The sequence below is a fragment of the Gossypium hirsutum genome, chromosome D05 (genome assembly GCF_007990345.1).
Source record: "Gossypium hirsutum isolate 1008001.06 chromosome D05, Gossypium_hirsutum_v2.1, whole genome shotgun sequence".
Lineage (NCBI taxonomy): Eukaryota > Viridiplantae > Streptophyta > Magnoliopsida > Malvales > Malvaceae > Gossypium > Gossypium hirsutum.
In genome coordinates this window covers 65,813,283-65,840,712 of record NC_053441.1, presented here as the reverse complement: position 1 = coordinate 65,840,712, position 27,430 = coordinate 65,813,283, and the positions used below count along the sequence as shown (strand labels likewise).

General features: G+C 31.3%; 3 protein-coding genes across 4 annotated transcripts; 1 reads left to right on the top strand and 2 right to left on the bottom strand.

Annotated features, from left to right (window-relative positions):
* Nucleotides 1-1,679: 1,679 nt before the first annotated feature.
* Nucleotides 1,680-9,181, bottom strand: LOC107922630 (uncharacterized). The gene is made up of 7 exons (XM_041092566.1): nt 8,970-9,181; nt 3,335-3,478; nt 3,005-3,249; nt 2,723-2,923; nt 2,549-2,641; nt 2,373-2,474; nt 1,680-2,215 (listed from the first exon to the last, which is right to left on the bottom strand). The coding sequence occupies exons 3-7, from the start codon at nt 3,044-3,046 to the stop codon at nt 1,958-1,960; spliced, it is 696 nt and encodes a 231-aa protein (XP_040948500.1). The 5' UTR covers nt 3,047-3,249; nt 3,335-3,478; nt 8,970-9,181; the 3' UTR covers nt 1,680-1,957.
* A 5,434-nt stretch (nt 9,182-14,615) lies between these two features.
* Nucleotides 14,616-15,287, bottom strand: LOC107922628 (uncharacterized). Its single transcript, XM_016852739.2, has one exon. It carries the CDS (start codon nt 15,117-15,119, stop codon nt 14,772-14,774), a length of 348 nt encoding a protein of 115 aa, XP_016708228.1. The 5' UTR covers nt 15,120-15,287; the 3' UTR covers nt 14,616-14,771.
* Nucleotides 15,288-23,786: 8,499 nt separating this feature from the next.
* LOC107921343 (mitochondrial import inner membrane translocase subunit TIM50) lies at nt 23,787-27,191 on the top strand. Of its 2 annotated transcripts, XM_016851216.2 has the most exons (10): nt 23,789-24,167; nt 24,275-24,362; nt 24,612-24,648; nt 25,290-25,351; nt 25,445-25,558; nt 25,634-25,738; nt 25,841-25,939; nt 26,446-26,602; nt 26,711-26,813; nt 26,886-27,191. In XM_016851216.2, the coding sequence occupies exons 3-10, from the start codon at nt 24,642-24,644 to the stop codon at nt 26,929-26,931; spliced, it is 693 nt and encodes a 230-aa protein (XP_016706705.1). In that variant the 5' UTR covers nt 23,789-24,167; nt 24,275-24,362; nt 24,612-24,641; the 3' UTR covers nt 26,932-27,191. The 2 variants fall into 2 exon arrangements, with proteins under 2 accessions (XP_040948499.1, XP_016706705.1); XM_041092565.1 differs by lacking the exon at nt 25,841-25,939 and having other exon boundaries at nt 23,787-24,167.
* The last annotated feature ends 239 nt before the right edge of the window (nt 27,192-27,430 follow it).

The window sequence follows — 27,430 nt, the reverse complement described above, 5'->3', positions numbered from 1 at the left end:
AGGCCCCAAACATCGTCAACCCTGATTTACTACTGTGCCATTCTTCAATGCCTTCATTACCCAACCTAAAAAATTCATTACCCAAAACCCGAAATGATTTGACAAATTATCAACAATGACTAACTGTTGTCAAGCTTCCGTGCTTAATTCTTCTTTCACCTTTCTAATAAATTCATCAAACCTTTTGCTCATCTCTTCAACAAAAGGTTCATCAACTGATGCCTGTTTTAACTCTTCTTCATCAAGACCAGCATTTTCTTCCTTCCCTAACAATGGTGTTTTGGGATCCAAACTAGTTGACTCAGTTTGAGTAACATATTCATAGCTCTTGAAAGACTGATGATCATTATTATGCTCTGATGAAGAACTGATGAGTCCAGAAAATTTTGCAAGGAAAACAAGGAGGCCATTGCAAAGAAGGAATATGAAGTTTTTTTTTCTATGTTATGGTTAAGAAACTTGAAAGCAAATGTGTTATGGAAAGTGGGGTTTAAGGAATGGAACAAAGAATGAGAAAAAAACAAGGAAAAAAATATAGAAACTAAAAGAAGCAACTGAGTCAGTTTTCTATGGAATTGACTCAGTGATTGCTTCTGCTTCTGCTTTTCTGTTTGATCCATTTTGTTTCTTCAACCTTTCCTTTTTGGTATTGGAATCTTGAAATTGGAAGAATGCAATGAGATTTGTAGGTTTGGTAATTTTTAAGGCTAACAACACAAGGGACTTTGATTGAAATATATATATAGATAGATAGATGGATAGAAATGGAAGTTTAACTATAAGGCTGAACTAAGAAAGTTAAAAAATGGGTTGTTTAACATTTATCTCGTATCATTACATCTTGAACCATTGAAGGGGGTGAATGAAGAAGTGAAATCCCGTTGTATTACTCCTAACCTTTCTGGTTATAGCGTTTGCTGCCATATTTGTAGTTCATGGCACATATTGAACCTTAACTTGTCAGTTCCTCTCCATCCAATTGCAAATTTCCAAACCCAGTCTTGGTAGTACAACTACTACAACAAAACAGGCTTTTAGCGGCGCTTTTTTAGGCCTTTAGCGGCACTTTTTAGCGCCGGTAAAGGTATTTACGGCGCTTCTCAAAGCGCCGAAAAAAACGCCGCTAAATCCCTCGTCGCTAACTTTAACGGCGCTTCCAGTAAAAAATGCCGCTAAAGGCCGAGACCTTTAGCGGCGCTTCCAACACAAACGCCGCCAAAGTCCAAGATCTTTAGCGGCGCTTTCGACACAAACGCCGCTAAAGACCAAGACCTTTACCGGCGCTTTTCACACAAACGCCGCTAAAGACCAAGACCTTTAGCGGCGCATCCAGCACAAACGCCGCTAAAGAGCAAGACCTTTAGCGGCGCTTCCCACACAAACGCCGCTAAAGACAACGACCTTTAGCGGCGCTTCCCACACAAACGCCGCTAAAGACAACGACCATTTAGCGGCGCTTACACGACAAACGCCGCTAAAGATCAAGACCTTTAGCGGCGCTTTTCTCACAAATGCCGCAAAAGACTAAGGCCTTTTAGCGGCGCTTTTCCCAAAAACGCCGCTAATTTTGGCAGATTTGTAAAAGAATTTTTTTTATATTTTTAGCCCTCCTGTAAAAAAAATCAGAAGAAACCAAATCGAAACCAACCAAAAGCAATAAATATATATAATATTTACAATTAAACGAATAATATATAATAAATATCAATAAATAAAATAAAAATCGTATTATTCGTACAAAAATGATAAATTTTAAAATGATAATTAAAAGTCAAAATTGAAACATATTTACACAATAGTCTAAGACGGCGACTGTTGCGGCTGTTGCGGCTGCTGCGGCTGTTGCGACTGCTGAAACATATTCATCATATTCTGAAGCTGCAGCTGGAGTTCATCGAACTTTTTACGCTGCTCTGCTTCTCTCGCTGCTGCCTCCGCTTTAAGTTGTGTAATTTGCTCAACTGTTGTTGCTTGCATCTGAGCCATCTGGTCTCTGAACCTCAGCTTTAGCCTGACTTCCCGAAGGCATGTATTGTTGCGAGCTGGATCCGAAATATTGGGATGGGCTAAGAAAAGATCCTTGAAATCGAACCCGACCGTACCTTTCAGGACCCAAAACATCAGTGATAATTCGGTTATCAATGTCGTCAATATGAACAGAACTATCACTGGAAGCCATCGCTTCGTACTTCGCTTTTTTATCCTTTAGTTTTTCCTAATAAATAAATCACATAGTTAGGAACGATATATATATTTAAAAAATAAATGTTGCCTAACTTAACAATATTTGCATTTCAATAAATGACATAAACCATTAGAAAATAAACACTATAAATAATTAAAACAAGTCAAATTGTATTAAGCAAACGTACCATAATATCTGCAGCTTCAGGAGTCATAGGGTTTTCATTTTTCTTCCTATGTGTAATGTCAAAAAGTTGAAGGCGTCCAACTTTTTGACCGGACAACAGTTCCTACAATACAGTAGTAAAAATATTATTTGTTGGAAAGTAATAAATATATGATAGACTTACAAAATTAATACTACCTGGGCCTGAGCTACAAAAGCAAAACCTTTCGACCCAGCTGTGTGAGTGAATTTCTGTTTCTGCCTACTACTTTTTCCAATGCGTTCACGATCCTACGTTATGAAATTATTAGTTCGTTAATTAGTAAGTACTATAAACCAAAATAATTACAAGATTTTTGTAGTAACACATACCTCTCTTTTTTTTGAAGTCCAAAATCTAACGACCTCTTCCCATTGGTACCTCAGCATTCCGGGTGGGACATTTTGTAATTTCTCGTCCAGTGTTGTTTTTGTCTTAAAATATTCTTTCTTTAAAGTGCTCTTATGGTCTCTCCATCTTTTTCCCAATGCCTTCTTTACATAAGCATCGGAGACCTCTAGAGCAAATCTCGCCTAAAAAAAACACAAGTTAAGAAAGTAAATATAAATGAAACTTAAACCCAAGTATTATAAATGACATTAATTTTTTGTTACCTTAATGTTATCGAGAGCTTGGTTCTTGTTACTATCAGGCATCGCTCACCATGACTCGTAATTAATTGGCAACATATTTGCATTCTGCGGAAGAATGCCCAGGTATCTTGCTAAAAGGCAAGCTTCTGATCCAACAGGCTGACCAAAGCTATTACTGCAGACTTTGACACGCTCGGCTGGATCTAGCTCGTATAAATCCCTAAGTAGCGTACGTCCTCGAACTCTCCGCGTCCCACCACTTTCAGCTGAAAAATATTATATAATAATATAAGAATTTTTTTAAAAAATAAACAATATGTCAACACGTATGTAAATTAAATGTTAAATTACTTTGAACTTGTGTAGGTTCCTCAGGTGTAACCGGAACATTCGAAGATCCGATAGCAGTCTGTTGTCCACTGCTGTTTGTTTCCGCCGAGTTTGGAGTAGCTTGAACAATGCCTAGCTCTCGCACTTTTCTTCTAGTCATTTTATCTGCAATACAAATAAAATAGTTGAAAACTTAGTATACAATTACAACAATAATAGCACATATAAAATAGTTGGAATATATAATAATAGCAATATTTATATTATTATATTACATATAAAAAAATAATCATAAAAGCTTACTACATTATAAGTCGTAAATATCTTCATCCGTATCCTGGCGGACCCATTGAAATTGTGTACTAGTACTAGGAATGTTTTCGTTTAAGTTTTGTTCTGGAAAGGGAAAAGTTTGTGTTCTGTCGTCAATGACATCTCTACTTCCACTGCCCATGTCAAATAAGTCTCTAGGGATGTTACGGAGTACAATGTACCAACCCTCATCAGTTTAATCTTTTGAGTAAAAAACTTGTTTGACTTGAGAAGAAAATACATACGGCTCATCAATCAATTGTTGTCCTCCGTGAATCAATCGAGCGAAGTTCACCATTGTGAAACCAAATTGATCTTGCTTGATTCCACGAGCAGTATTAACATCGGCCCAATCACCTCGAAATAAGACAACTTTCCATTTGCCGTAGTAATCCAACTCAATTATGTCAGTAAGAAGTCCAAAATATTCCACATTTCCCTCGACAGGATTATTGTCTCTAGCACTAGCATAACTTGTAATTGAGGAATTAACAACTATTCCACAATTTTGCGTTCTCCTCAATCTCTCGCGATATTTTGTATGAAACCTGAATCCGTTGATGATGAACGCACTATATCTTTTAACCACCCGATTTGGACCTTGGGAAAGCCATTTAACTTCGTCAGTGACGTTCTTCCCACTCCAAACCTATTGAGTGAAAAGTAAACTGAGTAATTAAAAATGTTATGAGAAAACATTATGAATTGTGATAGTCATGCTCCAATTTCATACCGTTTGGCTTAACCATTCATGGAAAGATTCTGTGAACAACTTATTGATATCTCGATGTTGTGTTCTTCTGGAGCGCGAACGAGATCTTTGTACTCACTAAGTAGAAAATATGTTCCGTTTGTTAGAAGATAAACAATATTTGATTGATGAATATTTATCAAAGTTGTATAACTTACTTGCGTAAAGGTTCCATTGCTTTGTGGTGAAACAAAACATATCGATGTGCTTGTACCCACGATAAATCATCTAATTCTGCAATTTCAACTTTACCGATTGCTTCTCCAAAACTTTGGAACAAATAAGTATCGGCGAATTTATGATCTGTGAGTCCATCATTTCTATTTGGTCTGTTCACCCTTGTTTCAACATCTTCCAAATATCTTGAACAGAAGGTCATACATTCCTCTGCCAAGTAGCCTTCAGCAATCGATCCCTCTGGATAACGCTTGTTGCGACAGTAAGACTTTAATTTGGATAGGAACCTAAACACGATATACAATAATATCAAAAGTTGTAACTAAAGGCATATAGCTGAATGAATGAAAATTTTAAAAAATTTTAATTAACACATTTCTATGGGATACATCCATCGATAGAAAACGGGTTCGCCAAGAATTGCTTCATGCGGAAGTTGGATTATCAAGTGAACCATAATAGTGAAGAAGGGAGGGGGAAAGATTTTCTCCATGTTGCATAACGTCAAAATAACGTCAAAGTGGCTCAATCCTGTACCTTCTGAAGTTCTTGAACATCCAAAACTTTGCCACAAATGGCTTTCATTATATTGGATAGTTCAATTATACAAGACGTCACCTTCTTCGACATACAACATCGTAGAGCAACTGGCAGTAAATCTTGCATCAAGATGTGATAGTCATGTGATTTTAGCGAATACAGTCTTCGATCTTTTACACTAACACATCGAGATATATTTGATGCATATGCATTTGGAACCTTTATATCCTTCAACACCATGCAGAATACTTCTTTCTCCGTCTTCGACATTGAAAAAATAGACGGCGGCAACCGATATTTTCCATTCAAAAGTGGAATAGGATGAAGATCAGGCCGAATTCCCATTTGGACTAAATCAAGTCGACTCTGAAGATTGTCTTTTGATTTTCCGTCGACATTCAAAATTGTACCCACAATGTTCTCGCAGATATTTTTCTCAATGTGCATAACATCAAGATTGTAGCGTAAAAGGTGATGCTCCCAATAACGCAACTCAAAAAAAATACTTCTTTTTTTCCACAAGTCCGCCTCATTAAGATCATCCTCTTCATCAGAGTCACCATCAGCTTCATCATTTGATCTTCTATTTCTTTGTGTGTTTTGCGATTGGCTCATCTTCCCATAAATAAAATTCATATCTTCCAACATGAACAAGATTTCAGAGCCACTGGTCTGCGAAAGAGCTTCTCTGAACTCTTTATTACCGTCAAATACAGAACTCTGAAATCTAAATCTATGATTTTTCGGTAACCACCGATGATGCCCCATGTAAGAGAACTTCTTTCCATTGTACAACCATTGCGAACATGTTTGTGCAGCACAACAAGGACACGCATAATGACCCTTGGTACTCCAACCGGATAAATTGGCATAAGCGGGGAAGTCATTAATGGTCCACATCAAAGCTGCACGTAAATTAAAGTTCTCCTTCCTCAGCACATCATATGTCTCGATACCAGCCCATAATTGATTTAACTCTTCAATAAGTGGCTATAAATAAATGTCAATATCATTCCCGGGCCCTTTCTCTCCAGGGATAATCATAGATAAGATAAGGGAAGATTGCTTCATGCAAATCCATAGAGGCATATTGTACGGAACAAGCACTACTGGCCAAGTACTGTACGCAGTACTCATGATCTTGAAAGGATTAAATCCATCAGATGCTAGCCCAAGCCTCACACTCCTAGGATCGCTTGCAAAGCTTGGAAATTTATTGTCAAATGATTTCCAAGCTAAAGAATCTACCGGATGCCTTAATAATCCATCATCGGTTCGTCCATCATGGTGCCACGTCATAAACTCCGCTGTCTTCGACGACATGAAAAGCCTTTGAAGCCTTGGTATCAACGGAAAATACCGTAAAATCTTCGCTGGCTTCTTTCTTGATTGTGCATCATTTTCATCATCATTCCCATCTTCTGTATTTTTATATATCCAACGGGATTCACCGCATACGTGACAGCACTGTTGGTTATTCCGATCTCCTCAATACAATATGCAGTCATTCGGGCAACTATGGATTTTGTTGTACCCAAGGCCTAAATCTTTTATCATTTTCTTCATATCTTTGCATGTTTGAGGGATTTTTGCAAACGGAAACATTTCTCTCAAAAACTCTAACAACATTGTTAATGAGTTTCCAGTCCACCCTCCCAAACATTTTAATTGAAAAAGACGAACGCAGAAAGACATTTTTGAAAATTTTGATCCCTCATACAGTTCTTCGTTCATGTCATTAAGTAGCGCGTAGAGCTTTACCGCTTCTCCATTCGGCTCTTCATGAGGTACACTTGTTCCCGGTTCGGTAAATGTATTTCCACCAAGATTACTACCATCATATGCCACAAATTCGGCTGGGAACGACTGCGGATGATGATTGTGCATATTAAATGCATCCCGCAACATACCTTCCATGTCATCCCCCACAACGGACTGATGGTAAGCAGTACCAGGATAAGATACATCCATCGTTGAAGAGGAGGTACTAGGCAGGCATTCTCCATGAAAAAGCCATTTTTTATAACCCCGAACAAACCCATCCACAATTAGATGCTCATATACAACTTCACGATAATGCCAGTTTGTGTTGATACAGTTGTTACACGGGCAAAGAATCATTTTCTCTTGGCTTGCATGTTGAAATGCAAAATTTAGAAAATACTGTACTCCATTTCGATAACCGTTGCTTACCCTTAACAAATTCATCCAAGAACGGTCCATTTCTAAATTCTTGCAGTCTGCTTTTCACCAGAAACTACAAGGGTAAGTTGTTCAGTTATAAGTATATATGAGTTATGAAGGTTATGTATTATGTAAGTTGTGTATTATGTAAGTTATGTAGGTTAAATATTTATATAAGTCCGACAACTTAATGTATACTATTAATTAATTTAGTTATGTACGTTACGTATCATATTAATGTAAGTTATGTATTATATAAGTTATTTAAGTTATGTAAGTTGTGTAAGTTATGTATAATATTAACGTAAGTTATGTATTATGTAAGTTATGTATAATATTAATGTGATAGTTATGTATTATGTTAATATTTAGAAAATAGCATTTACAATTATTTCTAAAATTATAAAATTTATTATTGAAAATATAGATGTTAATATTTAGAAAATAACATTTACAATTATTTCTAAAATTATAAAAATTATTTTTGAAAATATAGGTTTTATTATTTAAAAATAACATTTACAATTATTTTTAAAATTAAAAGTTTATTACCAATAAAATTTAAATATAGCTTATATACGTAAATTGATTACGTTTTTTCACGAATGATTGCGTGATTTTTTAAAAATCTTCTCAAAATTTTTTAGAAAAATAGGTTATATATGTGAAAAATAAAATAGGGTTAAGCCAAAAAGAACGAGATCAGCTGGCATAATATATGTTTAAAAATAACATATAATTATAATACATAATAAATAAAAAATAGTTTGAATAATAACTCTCATTAAATATGTTAAAGGTGGAAAAAGTGGAGTCCACTAATAATTTCTTCTCTAGATTTAGGCTTCGAATAAAGTAGTTTATGGTGGTTTTGGAAATTTGAATTTGATTACAAATTTTAAGTATTGATTTTTAAAAAGTAAATTACATCAGGGTTATTTTAAAATAGTGTTTGGTTATTTTAATTTTTTTCTTGTTAATTTAGTCACTTTAATTAAAATTATTGTTTGAATTAGTTACTATTATTAAAAATTTTGTTAATCCACTAATTGGTTGCTAATTGATTTTTTTAACTAAAGCTAGAGATCTCTGTATAATTATTTCAAAATACTTTTTTTTGGTTTATTTGCATCATAAAAACTATCATTTATCCCTAATGTCCAACACTAACCATAAGAATCATCAACCCTCATCACTGTCCATCCCCTTTTTTCTCATTTTTATCGCTCCTCGCCGTTGCCTCTACACCACAAAAATCACCTTACCGGACTGCTTCTTCAACAAAGATGATGCAATTATTTGATGAATTTTAGCATTAAAAACAAAAACCCAGATTACCACAATAATTAAACCCATCTGCTAAAATTTGTGGGTGTTGAATCTCATAAGCTAAAAAAACCATGAATTTAACTCAACTCCATTCAAGAAATAACCCCAAACACAGTGTAATGAAATTACCCATCTTTTTTAGCTTTAAAAACAATAAGATACTAGAATTCGAAGACCCAACAGCTGAAATTAAAAACTCTATGCAAAGCAATTAAAAAGATTCGGTCTTTTTCCAGTTTTTTAAACACCCAAGTTCACTAAAATTTAATATATCCAATAATTGGGTTTTGTTAGAGGAGAAGTGAACTTTTATAGATTAAAACTCAACTATTTACGCACAGAAAAGAAAGAGGAAAACCTTACCGATTGTTTTACCCAAGCGACGGCAGAGGAGTGCGGTGGTACACGACTGTCACGGTCAACGGTCGACGAGCAACAACAGAAGGGTCAGTAAACGGCAATGTAGCAGTGATAGTTGGGGGCTCAGCAGACTAGGGTTCTAGATTTGGGGGATTTTTGGGGAAAATTTGGGGGGAATTTTTGGGGGGAAAAGTGATTTGTCAGGTAAGGGATGAGACTATTTGGGATGAAATACAGACACTATAAAACGACAGCGTCTTACCAGAATGAACATTTGTGGCGTTTCTAATATAGCGCCACTAATCCGTTTAAGGTGTCATGTAAAACGACAGCGTTTCTCTAAAATGGGCGGAAAATTTGCGGCGTTTTATTTGATAGCGCCGCTAAAACCTACCTTCAGTGGCGTTTTAGGGGTTGCGCCGCTAAAGCCGAAAAGAATTCCTAAACAAAAATTACACCGTTTTGCCCAAACTAATAATATTTTTCCGGCGTTTATGAATAAAACGCCGCTAAATCAAATTTTCTTGGCGTTTTATACAAAAATGCCACTAATACATTAATTTCTTTTATTGAAACGCCATCGTTTTCAGAAATTTTAAAACGTTGTTTTTTTAATTAATATTAAAAAAACAATATAAAATTAAAAATTGCGGTGTTTTCACCTGAGCGCCGCTAATACCGTTAATATGCCACACAAAACGTCAACGTTTTAATTACAGACTACAGAGCAACGTTGCGGCGTTTTCTTCCTAGCGCCGCTAATTCCCAGATTTAGTGGCGTTTTCGACGTTACGCCGCGAAGGCCGTTAAATTCCCAGCCAAAAACTACACCGTTTTCTCCAAATTATTAAAAACTTTTGCGGCGTTTTTTTCTGAAAATGCCGTTAAATCTCACATATTTTATTTATTTATTTATTTATTTCTTCTATGTTTCATTAAAATTTTAATTAAATAATTATTAAAATTTTAAGTAATATTTAAAAGTTTTTGATAAAATTATATAATTTAGTTTTTTTTATTTCAACTATGGATATTTTTTTTAGTTTTTCTAATATTTTGATCCTATCCAAATTCAATAATTAATTACCTATATATATATCCATATAAAAAATATCCAATTGTTAAAGTTAAATATTATTAAATATAAAAGTATTAATTAATTGTATCATTTAACAAGTCTCAAATAAACCTTAAACCCTTAACCATTCAATATACATCGATCTTTGAAATATCTTAAACCCTAATATATATATTATATCTCTTAACTAAATAATATAAATTAACTATACATATTTGAAATATCTTAAATGATCACTGAGCCTCCACGTACCAATTGTAGGATTCTTGACATGTGCTATCGGTGCCCTAGGAACATTACCAAAAAACCGAAAGGGGGCTTCTAGCTTCCAACAATCCAAATCCCGTCGTTCATCAATAAATATATTTAAAACAATCCTTTCTACTATAAAGAAGGGTGAACTAGATTTTGTAGAGTACTGACAAAAAATTGGAGAAACAAAACCGGGCAGTCACTACTTACTCGACTGCTAGCACATACTCAAGGCCGATAAGACGTAATATATACTCATAATTTAAATATATTAAATTTATCATTATATATTTTACAAACATATAAGAACATATTTAATATATAAATTAATTAAACTAATTAATCTAAGCAACCAACCCTAACTTGAGTACCCTTGACACCCTAACCCCTAAATCCCTAACCCTTAACCCCTAAATCCCCCTAAACCCTAACCCCTAAATTCCTAACCCCTAACCCCTAACCCCTAAACTTTAATCCCAAACCCTAATCCATACCCCTTACTCCTTAAAATATACCTTCCAAAAAATTCCCTAAATTTTTAATAATCATAAAATATTATAGTTTCAATCGATTAAACAATAATTAATAGTTAAAAATTTTGTATAAAGTAGCAATAAACAATATTAATCTTTATAAAATTTATTTTTTATATAAAGTATGGAATTTTTAATATTTTATTTTATTGATAAATGAATAAATTTCTCTGATTAACAAATTTATTATATTCTTAATTTCTCAATTAGATAAATGAAAACAAGAAGGATGAACAACTATATATATATATATACATATAGCATTTTTTTTTAATATTGAAGTGATAACAAAAGGAATGATAGCGAGTTAGGTATATCCATTTAATTTGAATGATTTCAATTAAAATTCACAAATTTATTTTAGTATTTAATTAAATGTTTGTCATGAATTATTAAAGTATTACTATTCCAACCTTGAATTTAAATTAAATAATATTATCCATCGAATATTTTACATATTCTAGAATTAAGTTGAATTTTATTTAATTAATCTAAATAATATTAAACCAATTAAGATAAAATGTATTTTGCGGCGTTTCCATCAAAACGCCGCTAAAACTCCAACATTAGCGGCGCTTTACAAACAAACGCCACTAAAAACCTTAACTATAGCGGCGCATTATCAAAAACGCCGCTAAAAGCCCTAAAGTTAGCGGCGCTCAGAAACAAACGCCACTAAAAACCATAACATTAGCGGCGTTTGTTTAAAAACGCCACTAAGTCCCTCTGAAGGTCACCAAACGACGCCGTTGGGTTTGGAGTTTTTGTGGCGTTTGATCAGAAGCGCCGCTAATGCATATTATTAGCGGCGTTTTTTTGTAAGCGCCGCTAAAGGCCTATTTTTTGTGGCGCTTTATAACAAACGCCGCTAATTCCCGATTTTTACCGGCGTTTTTACACAAAACGCCACTAAAAGTGCCGCTAAAAGCCTGTTTTGGTGTAGTGAACCCTATTGGTCCCATGAATTAAATCAACCGCTGCTTTGCTGTCACTTTTGTTGATGTACCCCTTCCTCCCAGGACGTTTTTAACCCATCAACATGTAATTAGCAAGTTAGATTAAAATATTAATCTCAATATAAAATATTTTTTAATTACAATAGTAGTGATTCAATTATGATTTTTTTCATTCAACTGTTAGTATTTTTTTGTCACGCAACTATGAAAAATTATAAAATGATTAATCAACTATTTAATTTTATCTTTTTGTCACTTAACTATTTTGAATTTTTGAGTGTTTTTATTTTTATGTTAACCAGCTGATGACCAAAAAGACAAAATTGAATAATTGGATGATAATTTTGTAATTTTTCATTGTTGGGTGCCCAAAAAGAAAAGAAAAAAACTATAATTGAGTGATTATGTTATAACTTTTCATAATTCGATGACTAAAAACCATTTACTATCTATGAACTCTCTTTTCCCATCTATAAACTAGGACTTCTTTGTAAATATAGGGAATTTAATCTCTCTATTTTTTTATTTAAAAAATTAAGTCTAATTGTTAACATTATTAAATTTTTTTGTTAAATTCAAATTTATTGCAACATAAATATTTTTTTTGTTACATGGCTACTAAGTGATTTTTTTTTATTTTCAAATTTCACAACAGTGAATTTACAAAAAAAAATGATATTAATAATTGAATCAAAGTATTGAAATTTGAAAAATAAAATAAAAATTTCTAAAAATAAAAGTAAAATAATTAAATTCCAAATATGTGAAGAGTGTAGGGACTAAAAGTATATTTTAACCTATATATATTTTAGAAGGCCCTTTTAAATTAAATCTTTAAAGCAAGAAAACCAAGCTTTATATGATTGAGAAATGATCATGTATGTGGCAATCAATGGGAACCAGGGACCTTACATAAAAAAAAATGAGAACTTGGGTCCAAAATCCATAAAAAAAATTGAAAATGAAAGATTCATATCCACATTTCAAAGTTACCTCTCATTTGTATTACGCATGTTTGTTTTACTGTATATGTTTAAGATTCATGATTGTTCTTACCAACACTGTTATTTTTAAAATTCAAACTTACATTCTCCTCTTGAAGTTTGGATGTTGATATTGTTTACTATTTGTTATGATACATGTTTTTATGTTATTAATGCTATCTTTCTTAGTGCATTAATGTTTGATTTCATAGTTTGATTGATTAGATTAACGGGGAATAGATCTATTCATGGGTTGGGTTATCCGTCCAGACTCAAAGGTAAGTTTAAAATTTGGGAGGGTTTAGACAAAAATATTAGGCCTGAAAAATGAGCTTGGACAAAAAATGAAGACTATGCATGATCGTATTTGTTTAATGGCATAATGAGTTATTTGACTTTCTAACTTTATGAAAAAAGTCATTTTAACCCTTTAATTTATTTTTGGGCTCTTTTTTTAGAAGATGCTATTGAATTTATAGTTTAGGCTAGAGTTGTCAATGGGTTAGGTCGGGTCCTAACAAAATTTTAGGCCCGATTGGTAGCCCAGGGTCGATTCGAAAAATGAGCCTAAGTTTTTACTCAAATTCGCCCAGATAAAATGCTAAAGTCCGAGCCCGACCTAACTCGCCCGTATTAATTTTTTTAATTTTATTTTTAAATAAAAAATTAAAAAATATAATACACCAAATACACTAAAATATTAAAATAAATGTATTTCAACAAATTAAAAATAATTTTTTAAAAAAATATTTATACCCAAATAACACTAAGATAAGTGTATTAACAAAAAAAAAATAGCACCAAAATTAACAAAAAAAGTATTATACAATATCCAAATATTAACAACAAAATAATAGTAGCCTAGCTAATAGTGAACTTGTAGCAAAACAGTGAAAAAATAACAACAAAACATGAAAAAACAACAAGGTTTTCTTTTTGTTGCAAATTTGGGTCGAATCGGACGCGGGCCAAAAAACCTTACCCAAGGCCTGACCCATTTTCTAAACGGGCATTATTTTTTTGCCAAAAACCTTTTTTCGAGTCTATATTTTTATTTAAATTCTCTCATTTTTAGGGAAGCCTTCGGGCCAAGTGACCCGACCCATGAACAACTCTAATTTAGCTTATTATTATAAGCCTCTTTGTGGAAAAAAAAATAGCATTCATCATCTATAGCACGGCTCCAAACCTTACCTTCAAACAAATTTTTTTCTCATTCTCCAAGTTTCACAATAATATTCTTTTTGCTTGGTTTACATACTTTTAATATTTATGTGTCTAACAACAAAGTAGCTTTTAGAAAAGCTTTCATATTCTTCTCCTCAGTACCACCCCAAAGGTCTCCTCCGAAAGTGATGCAAAATGAGAATATCTTCAACTTGGGATCGAAGTTGGTAGCCATGGCTGACAATGGAGAACAAAGTGTTGAGTTTCTTCATATTTACTTGTTATACGTTTTTTTTCTTTTTTACTTGGACTTTTACAGATTGAGTTGAGGTTCATAGTTACTCATTTCAACAATGTTGTCTCCAAAGTTTGAAATCATTGCACCCAATCACTTGATGCTTGTACTTTTTTTTGTTTACTTTAGCAATTGAATTTAATAACTAAATCCGTTTTTGGGTTGAATCGGATTTAGGTTTTAATTAATAGAGTTGATATATGTATTTCTTTCTCTAAACAACGTTTACAATTGGTATTGTGATACATTTTGCAAAAGCAAATTTTCTTGAATTCCATTTTAATTAAGGATTCTTTACTAAAAAAAATACCGTACAGGTCCAAGATTAGATTTTCTAAGAATATATATATATATATATATATATAACTATATTAAGATCAGCTAATTACACACATAATTTCCTTACAAATCATGCTAAGGCATGGTTAATTACTACAACTCAATATCACCAAAGCATAAATAAAAGCATCCCTTTTGCAAGCACTTCCTAATCACACAATCTACCAATCAAACATGATATACATACATGTATATATGTAACTTAAAGTTGGTCAGGCCAAAGAAAAGCTCCCATGGCAAAAGCCCTTTTCTCATCGACGGTGCCACCATTAAAGCTGAATCCATATTCCTTCAACAACATATCGATCCTCCATTCTTCCATCTTCTCATAATCGGCCTTCGAGTATCGAGGATAATGAACTGGCATTTGGAAGCCATTAGGGTAGTCTTCCTTGCAGGTTTTGATGCTGGTGATCCCTCCTTCCATTTCCTTGCAACCGATAAGTCCTTCGTTAGGGCACGATACCACTGCCTTGGCATGCAAGTGACCGCCATCGGTATGGCCAAAAACTTGAGTAAATGCCGAACTGAGAAACCATTTGAGAGCCATGTTTTTTGAAGTTTGGAGCAGGAAACTCAAAGCTTTACTGGAAAGGAGGGGCTAGTATTTATATGTAAATATGATGAGGGTTCAATTATTTGTATCAATTTATTTCTAGAAAGTTACATGAGAAATATCTTGGGGACTCCATCATTGAGGGGTGGTTTTAAAAATAGTGCCTTGTTCTGCAAGAAATTGTATGTATTGGCTGATATGAAGGCCACGTCCATGGTTTGCATTAATGTGGTAGTTTTATGTCGCTTTTGATCTTTAAAAATGTGCACCTTATTTTAGCATTTTAAGTAATCAATGCTATTCAGGGTTTTGTCTTTATAAAGTAATTGCGTAAGATTAAGTGTATCAAAGTACAATTAGATATGAGTAATTATAATTCCTTAAATATATAAATGGAAAATTAAAACTTAATAAATGAATAATTTATAATTTATGTTATAAATTAAAGGGTTTAGTGGGTTTATTATTATTATTATTTTGATTTTAAGATTTATGGATTGCTAATAAATAATCACGAGAGTTAGGTTTTTAACCAGTGATTGAGAGTTCGGTCCTCACATTGGGTATGAAGCAGCTTTAAAACTCGTGGCCACCATCTAAACCTTAATAGGTCTACATAATGTGGAGGATTAACTATTGGGTTCGCTCTGATAAATACCTTGAGTAGGGGTGAGCAAAACTCGATTCGATTCGAAAAAAAATGAAAATAATTTTGATTTTTGAGTTAATCGAATCAAAATTTTCAGTTATTCAAATTATTCGAGTTATTTGAATTTTGAAATTCAAATACCCTTTTTGTCCCTGTCAACTTTGAAAATAAGCAAATTGGTCTCTCTCAACAAAAAAAATTCACAATAATTTTTAAAATTCAAAATATTTATAAAAATTTCAAAATTTATATTTAAAAAATTTTAAAATTTTCTAAAAAAATATGAAAAAGCTAAAATTTTAAAAATTTTCTAAAATAATAATTTTAGGATCTAATTAATGATTCAAATTTATCATACTCAAGTATCTTATTATTATTTTTTTTAAAAAAAAAATTCAAATATATATGGTTTCAAATTTATGTGCTCTAACATTGAATTATTTATACTGTAATAATATTTTTATTTGACATATTTAAAATTTTTAATTTAACTCGAATAATTCACTCGATTCGAATCAAATTTCTTTTCACTTGGCTTGATTCAAAAATAAATTCAAATTGAGCTAGGATGATAAAATATGACTCGAGAACTCGATTAATTCAAAAATTTTATTACTTAATTTGATTCGACTTAACTCGATTGAACACTCCCTCTAACATTGACAAATAAAAAAAATGCTAATAAATGTCATAAAAGGTACCTACCATGTATATTATATTATGCGAAATTCACGACGTGGGTAAAAGAAATTATATAGGAAATTTATAAAAATAATTTTTATAAAAATTAATTATAACTTTTGTTGAAATGATAAAACTGGAGTAAGAAAGATTTTGAGGTTTTTAGTTTAAATTCTGTCATGTGAATGTGTTTTTCTAAATTGTATTTAAAAGGGATAAATTTTAAAATTATATATAAACTTTGATTTAATGCATAATTATATACATGAATTTTAATTTGGTATACAATTATATACATTTAATGTATACAATTACACATTAAACCATACTTTGTATATAGTTTTGAGATTTATCTCTAGCTACCTAAAAAGACAAAATACTCTTAAATTATTTGTTGCTTTATAAAAATATCGAGTTTTTATTAATTTCACAATTGAGTTGGAAACCAATTGAGGGTGACATCAATTTAGTCAAATCCAAGCTTTAAATAATAGTATAGATTGATCATTATAAAAGAGATTCATGACGGTAGAAGTATCATAGCAGTCCTTGTACTATACTTCATATTGGGTTTGGTCACTCTATTTAAAAATGGACAAATTGGTTCTTATACGTTAGATGAATGAGTAAAATAGTCTCTCTGTTAAAATTCTATCGATAAATGGTTATTTTGATGTTTTACATATAAAGACCAATTTGCCAAATTTTCAGTAGAAACAAAATGCAATTTGGGGTATAGTACAATGATTGCTACAGTACTTTTACCAATTCATGAACATACCCATCTTTTTTTCCCTTTCTTTTGGTCATTATAAGATAATGGTTAGATTATAATTCTGATTTCTTATTATGCTTACATTTGGGATTTAGTCTTTTATGTCTTAATTTGACATAATTTGGTCTTCTACTTTTACAATGACACTAGTTAGTACAAATAGTTAACATCCCTAACCATTTTAATTGACATGCTAATGCGAAATTTGATTTAAATAACATTTCTAACACACACACACTTGACATGATAAGTTGTAATATTTTTAAGAAAAAGTCTAGCTTAAGCATACCGAAATAATTAAGAGTGTCAACTATTGGCCTAACTAATGATGTTATTATTATTGAAAAAAAAAATTCAAATAATATGGTTTTAAATTTATGTACTCTAACATGAAATTATTTATACTGTAATAATATTTTTATTTGACATGTTTAAATTTTTTAATTTAACTCGAATAATTTCTCTCGATTCGATTCGAATCGAATTTCATTTCACTTGACTTGATTCAAAGTAAATTCAAATTGAGCTAGGATGATAAAATAGGACTTGAGAACTTGATTAACTCAATTTTTTTTTACTCGATTTGATTCGACTTAACTCGATTGAACACTCGCCTCTAACATTAACAAATAAAAAAAATTGTTAATAAATGTCATAAAAGGTACCTACCATGTATATTATATTATGCGAAATTCATGACGTGGGTAAAAGAAATTATATAGGAAATTTATAAAAATAATTTTTATAAAAATTAATTATAACTTTTGTTGAAATGATAAAACTGGAGTAAGAAAGATTTTGAGGTTTTTAGTTTAAATTCTGTCATGTGAATGTGTTTTTCTAAATTGTATTTAAAAGGGATAAATTTTAAAATTATATATGAATTTTGATTTAATGCGTAATTATATACATGAATTTTAATTTGGTATAATTATACACATGAAACTTTAATTGTGGTTCAAATTAATGTATACTTGAAACTTTAATTTTAATTTAACCATCATTTAAATACATAAATACATCAGTTTATTTTTATATTGGATAAATATAATTATTTATGTATGCAATATATAAACATAAAATGATGCTTATATCAATAATTATGTTAATAATTTACAAGATTTGGATCAAATTAAAATTTAATGTATACAATTACACATTAAACCATACTTTATATATAGTTTTGAGATTTATCTCTATCTAAAAAGACAAAATACTCTTAAATTATTTGTTGCTTTATAAAAATTTTGAATTTTTTTTAATTAATTTCACAATTGAGTTGGAAACCAATTGAGGGTGACATTGACTTAGTCAAGTCGAAGCTTTAAATAATAGTATATATAGATTGGTAATTAAAAAATAGATTCATGACGGTAGAAGTATCATAGCAGTCCTTGTACTATACTTCATATTGGGTTTGGTCACTCTACTAAAAAAAATGGACAAATTGGTTCCTATACGTTAGATGATTATTTTGATGTTTTACATATAAAGGATAATAACAAATTTAGCCCTCAACTTTTACACATTTATTCAATTTGCCACATCTATTATAGTATAAGGACCAATTTGCCAAATTTTTAGTAGAAACAAAATGCAATCCAAGGTATAGTACAATGGTTGTTATAGTACTTTTACCAATTCATGAACATACCCATATTTTTTTCCCTTTCTTTTGGTCATTATAAGAATAATGATTAGATTATAATTTTGATCTCTTATTATGCTCACATTTGGGATTTAGTCTTTATGTCTTAATTCGACATAATTTGGTCGTCTACTTTTATAATGACACAAGTTAGTCCAGATAGTTAACATCCTTAACTATTCTAGTTGACATGCTAATGTGAAATTTGATTTAAATCACCTTTCTAATAACACACACAAAAAATAAAAAAGGATCTATTTTGACATGATAAGTTGTAATAAGAAAAAGTTTAGCTTAAGCGCACCGAAATAATTAAGGGTGTCAACTATTGGCCTAACTAATGATGTTATAAAAGTAGAGGTAGGGGCAGAATTAAATTGTATATTTTTATGATAATAAAAAATTAATTTCACCATTTTAATAGCTTATATCTTTATAATTTTTAAAGGATTAAATCAATTTTTATCAATTAGAGGGTCAAAGTGTAATTTTACCATTACTAATTTATAAATTTATAAATTATAAAGGAACTTAAATAAAAAATTTTTCATTTAGGAGTTGCCAGCTCCTTAACTTCGCCACTGATTAAAGTATATATACATACTCTAAAATTTAAACATAATAGAAGTATTGTAACTATGATTTAACCTTAAACAAGATATACTTAACACAATCATTTATCATTTAATTTAATTTAAAAAAATATTTTTAATTAAAATTCTTAATCAATAAAAATAATTTTAGTTATTACAATTATATTAAAATAAGACGTGTCACCATCTAAAGCGTTGCACGGATGAATCATGAACACCACATGACGGGTTTCTATGGGTTTTGGAGGTTCCAAATTACAAATTAAATTGCACTGCATTCAATGCTTTGGAAAAAGCTTGTGGCTATGATTCTTATTCATAAATGAGGTTGAAACACACATTTATTAAGCCATCCCCATCCATTTCATCTTCATCAATGTTGAATCAAGGACAAAAGTTAAAAACCTTTCCTCCAACATTTAAAAATTTAAAATTTTGATTTTTTATCGAGGATTAGTTTGATTAATATGGATATCATTGACAATAAAGAGGGGCGTGAGTTTGAGTATACTGAAACATATTATTCTCTTATTTATGATTAAAGAGGAATTACGGGTAATTCTAAACACTATGAGAAAAAAATAGATGATCATAATCTATAATAAAATTATTAAAAAACGAAAAAAAATTCTATTTAGGAAGAACAAAATTTGAGACCTTTCCTCAATCATGTTTAACAATTTAATTTCTATTTACCTCAGTGGCGAAGTTAGGTGCTGGTAGGGGTTCTGATCCCCTTAAAATGGAAAATTTTCCATTTAAACTCTTTCATAATTTATAAAACTATTAGTAATGATAAAATTACATTTTGGTTACTCCAAAAATGATAAAAATTTAAATTAATCATTTAAAAATTATAAAAATACAGACTATTAAGTTGATCATTTGCATTTTTTACCATCATAAAAATATATAATTTAATTATGATTTCCCTAAAAATTTTCTAACTTCATCCCTAATTCCATCTCTATTTTAAAGCCACTTGTGGTGGTTTTAAAGAGCTTGGAGAGGAAATGAAAGGTTCTAAAAGAGGTGTGGTTCAACGGTGGAGAAGTATGTAGCCAGATGCAAGTCTCCTAAATAGATGTTTTACCAAGGAAATTGATGGTTGAATCATGATAAACTATCTGCATGTGTATTGGCTAAGATTGAAGGACTTGTGATCCTGCTATACAGCCCTACTGACAAATCTTGATGTGATTTAGCCATGATTCATATGCTAGTTTAGTCATCACGATTATACATATAATAATTATCCCTTAGCCAATGTATTGTAGCAGGCCGTGAACTCTTAATTTGGGAGACAATGTGTTGGCATAGTTTGTGATGCTTAGTAATGTTTTTTTATTAGACATCATAATGGATTGAGTAAGTATAAAATTTTAGGCTTGTTTTTAAGTTTGGGTTTGATTTGACTAAAAAAAGTTAGTTTAAAATTTTATTTAAATTTGTTCCAAAAAAAAAGAAGAAGCTAAATTTAAGTTTAATCTATTTATATTAAATTTTTTTGTATAAAAATTAAATTAAAAATAAAATATATCAAATACACTAAAAATATCAAAGTAAACATTTCTCAACAAATTAAAAATACATTAAAAAAATTATATTTAAATAATACTAAAATAGTTGCAATTTCACAAGTAAATACTTCTAAAATAGTAACAAAATTTTTCGTGACACTCCACACTTAATTTAGTCATTAAATTTGAATACGTAACATTACATTATATTATCGGAGTAATTAATTTGGATTATTTCATTTTATTATATCAAATAATTCGACGGTCAATTATGATAATTTTTATATAATCTTAATTACATATATAAATATAATAAATTAATGTTAAATAATCTCATATAAAATATTTTAAAATTTAATAGGATAAAAACAAAGTTAAGATTCAAATCTAAACTCGAAGATGTGAAATTTTCTTAGGAAACTTTTTGTTTTTTTCTTTTCTTTTCCTTTCCTTTCCATCCATTTCTTTTCCTTTTTAAATTACTCAATAACCAATCAAATTCGACCACTTGTCCTACATCTTCATCACTTTTCCTTTATTTTATGAGATTATGTGTACATTATAATAATTACCTCATACAAATATATTGTAATCATGGTCTAATATTTTTTTACTAAATATTATAATTATACTTTAGTCCCTTAATTTGTTGAATTCTTAGCAATTTAGTCCTTACTCTATTCTTGACATTTCATGCTAAACTTTACTATTAATTTTTTTATATCTATTTTATCCCAACAATATCATACAATTAACTCGATACACATTCTTGGAAATTTATTTATTTTTCTTATATTTTTCTAAAATTACGCGATTTACAAGATTGGAAAAATTTAGACATATTACACTGAAGGACTCTTATTTAATGTGGGTAAGGAAGTGATTGAAATGGAGAAATTGCTACTTGAGTGAAATTAGTAGATCCCTTCAAATGTTGCTTACAATGGCCCTTTTAGCTACAACATTTAGTTGTAGGCAAATAGTATATAATTGTACTAAAAGACTCGAAGAAAAAAAGAGCTAAATCCCTCAAGGAATCTTAGAAGAAAGTTAGAGAGTCCAATGATAAGTTAAAGGAAGAAATATGGAAAATGGCCAAGGTGGTGGATAGTGTGAATCTTAGTCTATAGGTGGAGTAGTCCAAGGAAAAAATATTGGAAAGAGGGTAAAGTTTTTCTATAGAGTAAGGTTGAGTAACTTCAAAAAATGTGACAAATGAGAAGGCTTAAGTTCAAATAATTTTTTTAGGAAAAAGCAACCCATTTTGGACTTTGAAACTTAACATGATAAACAAATGCCCAGGAAAGGCTTACCTAGTCTGTGAGTGCTATGATGCATGCTATTGACGAACCTTTAGGCTTTGTGTTAGAGTCAACTTTCTCTAACACTATTATAGGGTTAATTAAATATGAGTGGTAATCTGATATGCATGATCTTAATTATTTGCTTGTTTAATGGTATCAAATTGCTTGATACATTAGAATTGATGCCTCTAGTGAAATATTTAGATAGATGAGATTCTATCATGTAGAATTTTAATACAATTGTGCCAAATGGTGAGGTCGAGAGGAGATCCTAGGCGGTAATTCGTATGTTACGGTGAGATTACGTTAGGGTGAGACTAAGAGAAGATACCTACTTAAGAGTGATAATCAATATGCACATTAGCTTCGTAAGTAGTTAGTTAACGAATTGACCATTACCTTGATTATTTGCATAGTCTAAGACAAGAAAAAGGGAAATTAGGTTAATTTGTTTGATTGTTAAGCTAGGTTACTTTCTTTATGATTTTCATTCAACTTGGACTAATAATTCTTGAGTCAATTAAATTAGTAATTACCTTTTATATGGGTTAATCAATTAATGCTTTCACTTACTAATCCCAATGGAAGAACGATCCTTAGAATATTTACTGAAGTGTTTCATTGTAAGTTACTATATTATAATTTGATACCGTCATGCTTGTACTATTGATATTATTGATTATATTTGTTGCTTTTTATAGTGTGATCGGGCCGATAAACTCCTCTAAGATAGCAACTGTAAAGTTAGACATGAGTTTCTAATCATACTGACTTCTATCAACACCTAGATCTTCCTAGCCACCAACTCTATTTGCTACACCTATTGCTTGTTCATATACACATATGAAGTGAGTATCCTTTCATTCGATATCTTCTTTGCTAAGAGAAGGAAGATATCATGATCCCGAAAGCAGTTTCAGAATCTAGTCATGATTGTCAAACATAACATAAATATAAAACACGAAGATATTGTAGTAATTTAGGAAAAGGAAATTGAGAAGTTCACAAAAACATACTTATATGATGTTTCCTTTGATAAATTTACAAGTGAAGAACAAGGTAAGAAAAGAAATAAAGAAATAAAAGAAAAAGGAACAAAGAAAATAAAAGAAAAAAAATTGAAGTGTTCAAAAAGAAAATGTATAGGGATTACTTGTCCAATTTGACTTAAATTTTTCATTCGAAATGATGATATAACGTGCCAAGTCAGCTTGTTGCTACATTGTTAACGGCTTAGTAACCAAAACGTAACAAATCGATAATTATAGTGACCATATCATAACTTTTTAAAAGTTAGTGACAAAACTATAATTTAACTGTATGTAAGTGACTAAAACTGTAGTTTACCCAAGAAGAAAAACGAAGTCAACTGCCAAACAACGAATTCCACAATCCCCATTCTACACTCAACGTAGAATAGTTCAATACCAACTTCCAAACACTCCCCTTAAATTCTACATTTTGATTTCATCGCTCACTTTCGATTTCTAAAACCCTAAACCCTAATTAATTTAAAATCTCCATCAATCACAAAAAAAAAAGGAAAAAAGAAAAAAGAAGAAGAAGCCAAATCAAAAACTCTAATAAAAATGTCTTCCATTATTCTTAGATCTCGAACAATTTCAAATAATTTCAGTTCAAAGATTATTTCTCAAAGGGGTTTATGTTCAGGAGTGGTTTCTTCTTCTTCGGATCCTTCTAAAGGAACAATAATTTCTTCACAATCCATTCTCTCCGATCAGTCGACACCTCCTCCTCCGGAGCCGGAAGTTTCCCCACAGGGTTCGGGAGGGAAAATTTGGAGCTTTGTCTAGTACGGACTCATTGCAGGTGTTACTGGAACTACTGGCTATGCTGGTTATCTCTCTTATAGTAAGTTTCTTTTTCCCCTTTTTAAAAGATCGGATCATTTGTGATTTTGGGTTTTTTTTATATGATTAAAAGTGGTTTAAAAAAAAAGAATTTAATATGATTTGCAGAGTGTTCATGTGAGGAGTAGATCATAAAGCAAAGGCATTGCGGGCTGCAGCGAGTTATACTCCTAGTGAAGATGCTTCTGCTATTGATGTGAGTTTGATTTTGTTTATAAATTGATTTTTTAAAGGATTTCCCTATTTATTTTAGTTGTTTAGGTGTAATTCTGATTGATCATTGGGCCTCCTAGTTCATCCTTTATGATTGATCATTTGAATGTATATCTGCGGTACCTTAGCTAAGTCTTAATAATGTGATATATCCATTGTTTAGTTTGTCCTAATACTATGAAGAAATTAGATATGAAAGTAATGATTCTTTTTTTTTTCATATATTTTTCAGAAATATGGAGGCTTGCTCTACTCTGCTGCAATGACAGGTGATGACCTTATTGTGTTTCTCTATCTCTTATTGCTTCTTTGTTTGTTCATGGTTACAATTATCTCTAAAGTCTTTGTTCTGTATGTCAACCTAATTATTAGCACAATATTTGCATAACAGGGCATTTGGTTTGCATTGTCTAGTGCCTGGAGATATTCCGGTAAAAATACCATGGAGGCCCCTGTACTAGGTGTCAGATTGCATTTTATTCCCTCTACTAAAAAATAGACAAATTAGTCTTTGTACATTAGATCAAAAAGCAAAATGGTCATTTCTTTTAAAAATTTTATTCATTTTCTACTGTTAAAAACTGGGATGGTTGACAGAATAACTGAACAGTTTTTAATAGATGGACCAATTTACTTTTTGATCTAACATATAGGTGCTAATTTGTCAATTATTTGAGTAGAGGGGTCAAAATTCAATTCAGCTCTTAGTACAAGGGCCTCCATGGTATTTTTTACCAAAATATTCCTTTAGAAAATTTGGGCTGCTTTATTGTAAATGGATTCATTGAGACAGAAAAGAAAATTCCATTGGTGCTGATTGCTGTCTATTATGTTGGTCAATTATTTATTTGTTTACATGTTCTGGTTCAACCCCAATTTATTCCTGGTTTCTTTGCTTGTAACATTTCAGTTCCGGCTAAAGCACTTGAATCTTATTTGGATCTCAGGAGGTTAGTGGAAGAGCATTTGCTGGTGAGAAGCATTCTTCTTTCTCTTGTTTCCGGTTTTCTATTATTGACAGCCTATCTTTTGTTTTGTTCTTATAATTCTATCTCGTATTTTCAGGAATATACTGAACCAACTTCAGATCAGCTTCTTCCTGATTTGCATCCTCTAGAACAGCATGTTTTTGCTCTTGTCCTAGATCTGAACGAGACATTACTTTATACAGACTGGAAGGTAAGAATTTGACTTAAAATTATTTTCCATTTCACCTTTATGAAATCTAAAACCTTCCCTTTTTGGTTGGCAAAGCGAGAGAGAGGCTGGCGTACCTTCAAAAGACCTGGAGTTGATGCCTTTCTAGAACATCTAGCAAAATTCTATGAAATTGTCGTCTATTCTGACCAGATGAATATGGTAATTTGATATTTTTCATTGTGGCTACCATTTTAAATACACAAGTATATGATAACTGATGTTGCCTGCAAGTTCATGATTAGTTTGTTTTCGACCGTGCAGTATGTTGATCCTGTTTGTGAAAGGTTGGACACTGACCATTGTATACGATATAGGCTATCAAGGGGTGCTACTAAATATCAGGATGGCAAGCATTATAGAGTATGTTATAGTGGTAAAAGTACCATGGAGGCCTTTATACTAGGAGTCAAATTGCATTTTGCCCCCTCTACTAAAAAAATAGCAAATTAGTCCATGTACATTAGATTAAAAAACAAATTGGTCTTTCTATTACAAATTCTATCCATTTCTACAATTAAAAATTTGTCCTTGTATACTAGCATGAGGTACATGTGACATATCACGCGCAACTGTCTAGTTATTCTATTAACTACACCAATAACAGTAGCAATGAATGAAATTTTTAACAGAAAGGACTAGTTTGCTCTTTAATCTAATATATAGGTACTAATTTGTCTAGGCTTTGAGTAAAGGGGGCAAAATGCAATCTGACTTCTAATATATGAGTTTCCATGATACTTTTACCATGTTATAGTCAATCTCTTCCCTTCAAAACATTTTGTTTTTGGTTTTTGCCTCCTTAGTTTCTACAATACTATGTGTATTAATCTATGGCCCTATTGTTAACAAATAGTTCCTGTTGGCAGGATCTTTCAAAGCTAAACAGGGATCCAGCCAAGATTTTATATGTGAGTGCTCATGCATTTGATTCTAGCCTTCAACCAGAAAATTGTGTCCCTATTAAGCCATATAAGCTCGAGACAGATTATACCGCACTTTTAGACCTTATTCCATTTCTTGAATGTAAGTCTATGTTGTTGCTTTTTCCTCTGCATGTTGCCTTTGTTCAAATTTTATGTTTCCCATATTCGTTTGTTGATTATAGTACCATTTGTTTTGATTTGTCCACAGATGTAGCCCGCAATAGTCCGGCTGATATCAGACAAGTATTGCAATCCTATGAAAGAAAAGATATCGCAAAAGAGTTTCTCGAGCGTTCTAAAAAGTATCAAAGGTGAAGTATCTTCATACATGTGTGTATTGTTTTTATAACATTGATAAATGCTCATTGCCTTTGATGACACAGGCGAGTTCAAGAACTGAAACAACAAGGTCGGCTCTGGCGGCGCTGACAAAAGGGTTACGTATAGTCGATGATTGCAGTTTACGGAGATCATTTGGCATAGAAGAATGTGAAAGACACTACGTATCAAGTTTTCCAGTAAAAAGGCTATTTTATGATAAAAAGATCATACATTGATGACTCTTTGCATTGCATCATTTAAATTGTCTGATGAAAGAATTGTAATTTTTTTCTGCCGAGATGTAGGCAGGCTTTCAATATGTTGAAACTAAAAATTATTGCCGCAGCAAATGAAATCAAAATTCAGTTTCTTTCTCTACAAGAATAAGCTTGTCTAAGGGTACTCCAATCTGAGTGAATCAACGCATCTTTTATAAAAACAGTTGTTTCATTTGTACTTTGCATGCTTGAAATTTAGTTTCTTTATTTTTTTTATTTTAAAAAAATTAATCTTTTTTTTTCCAATCTCAAAGTTTAATGGAATTCAAAAATTGAAAAAATTTGCAATGTAATTGAAAAAATCTGCAATGTTTCAAGACTAATGCGAA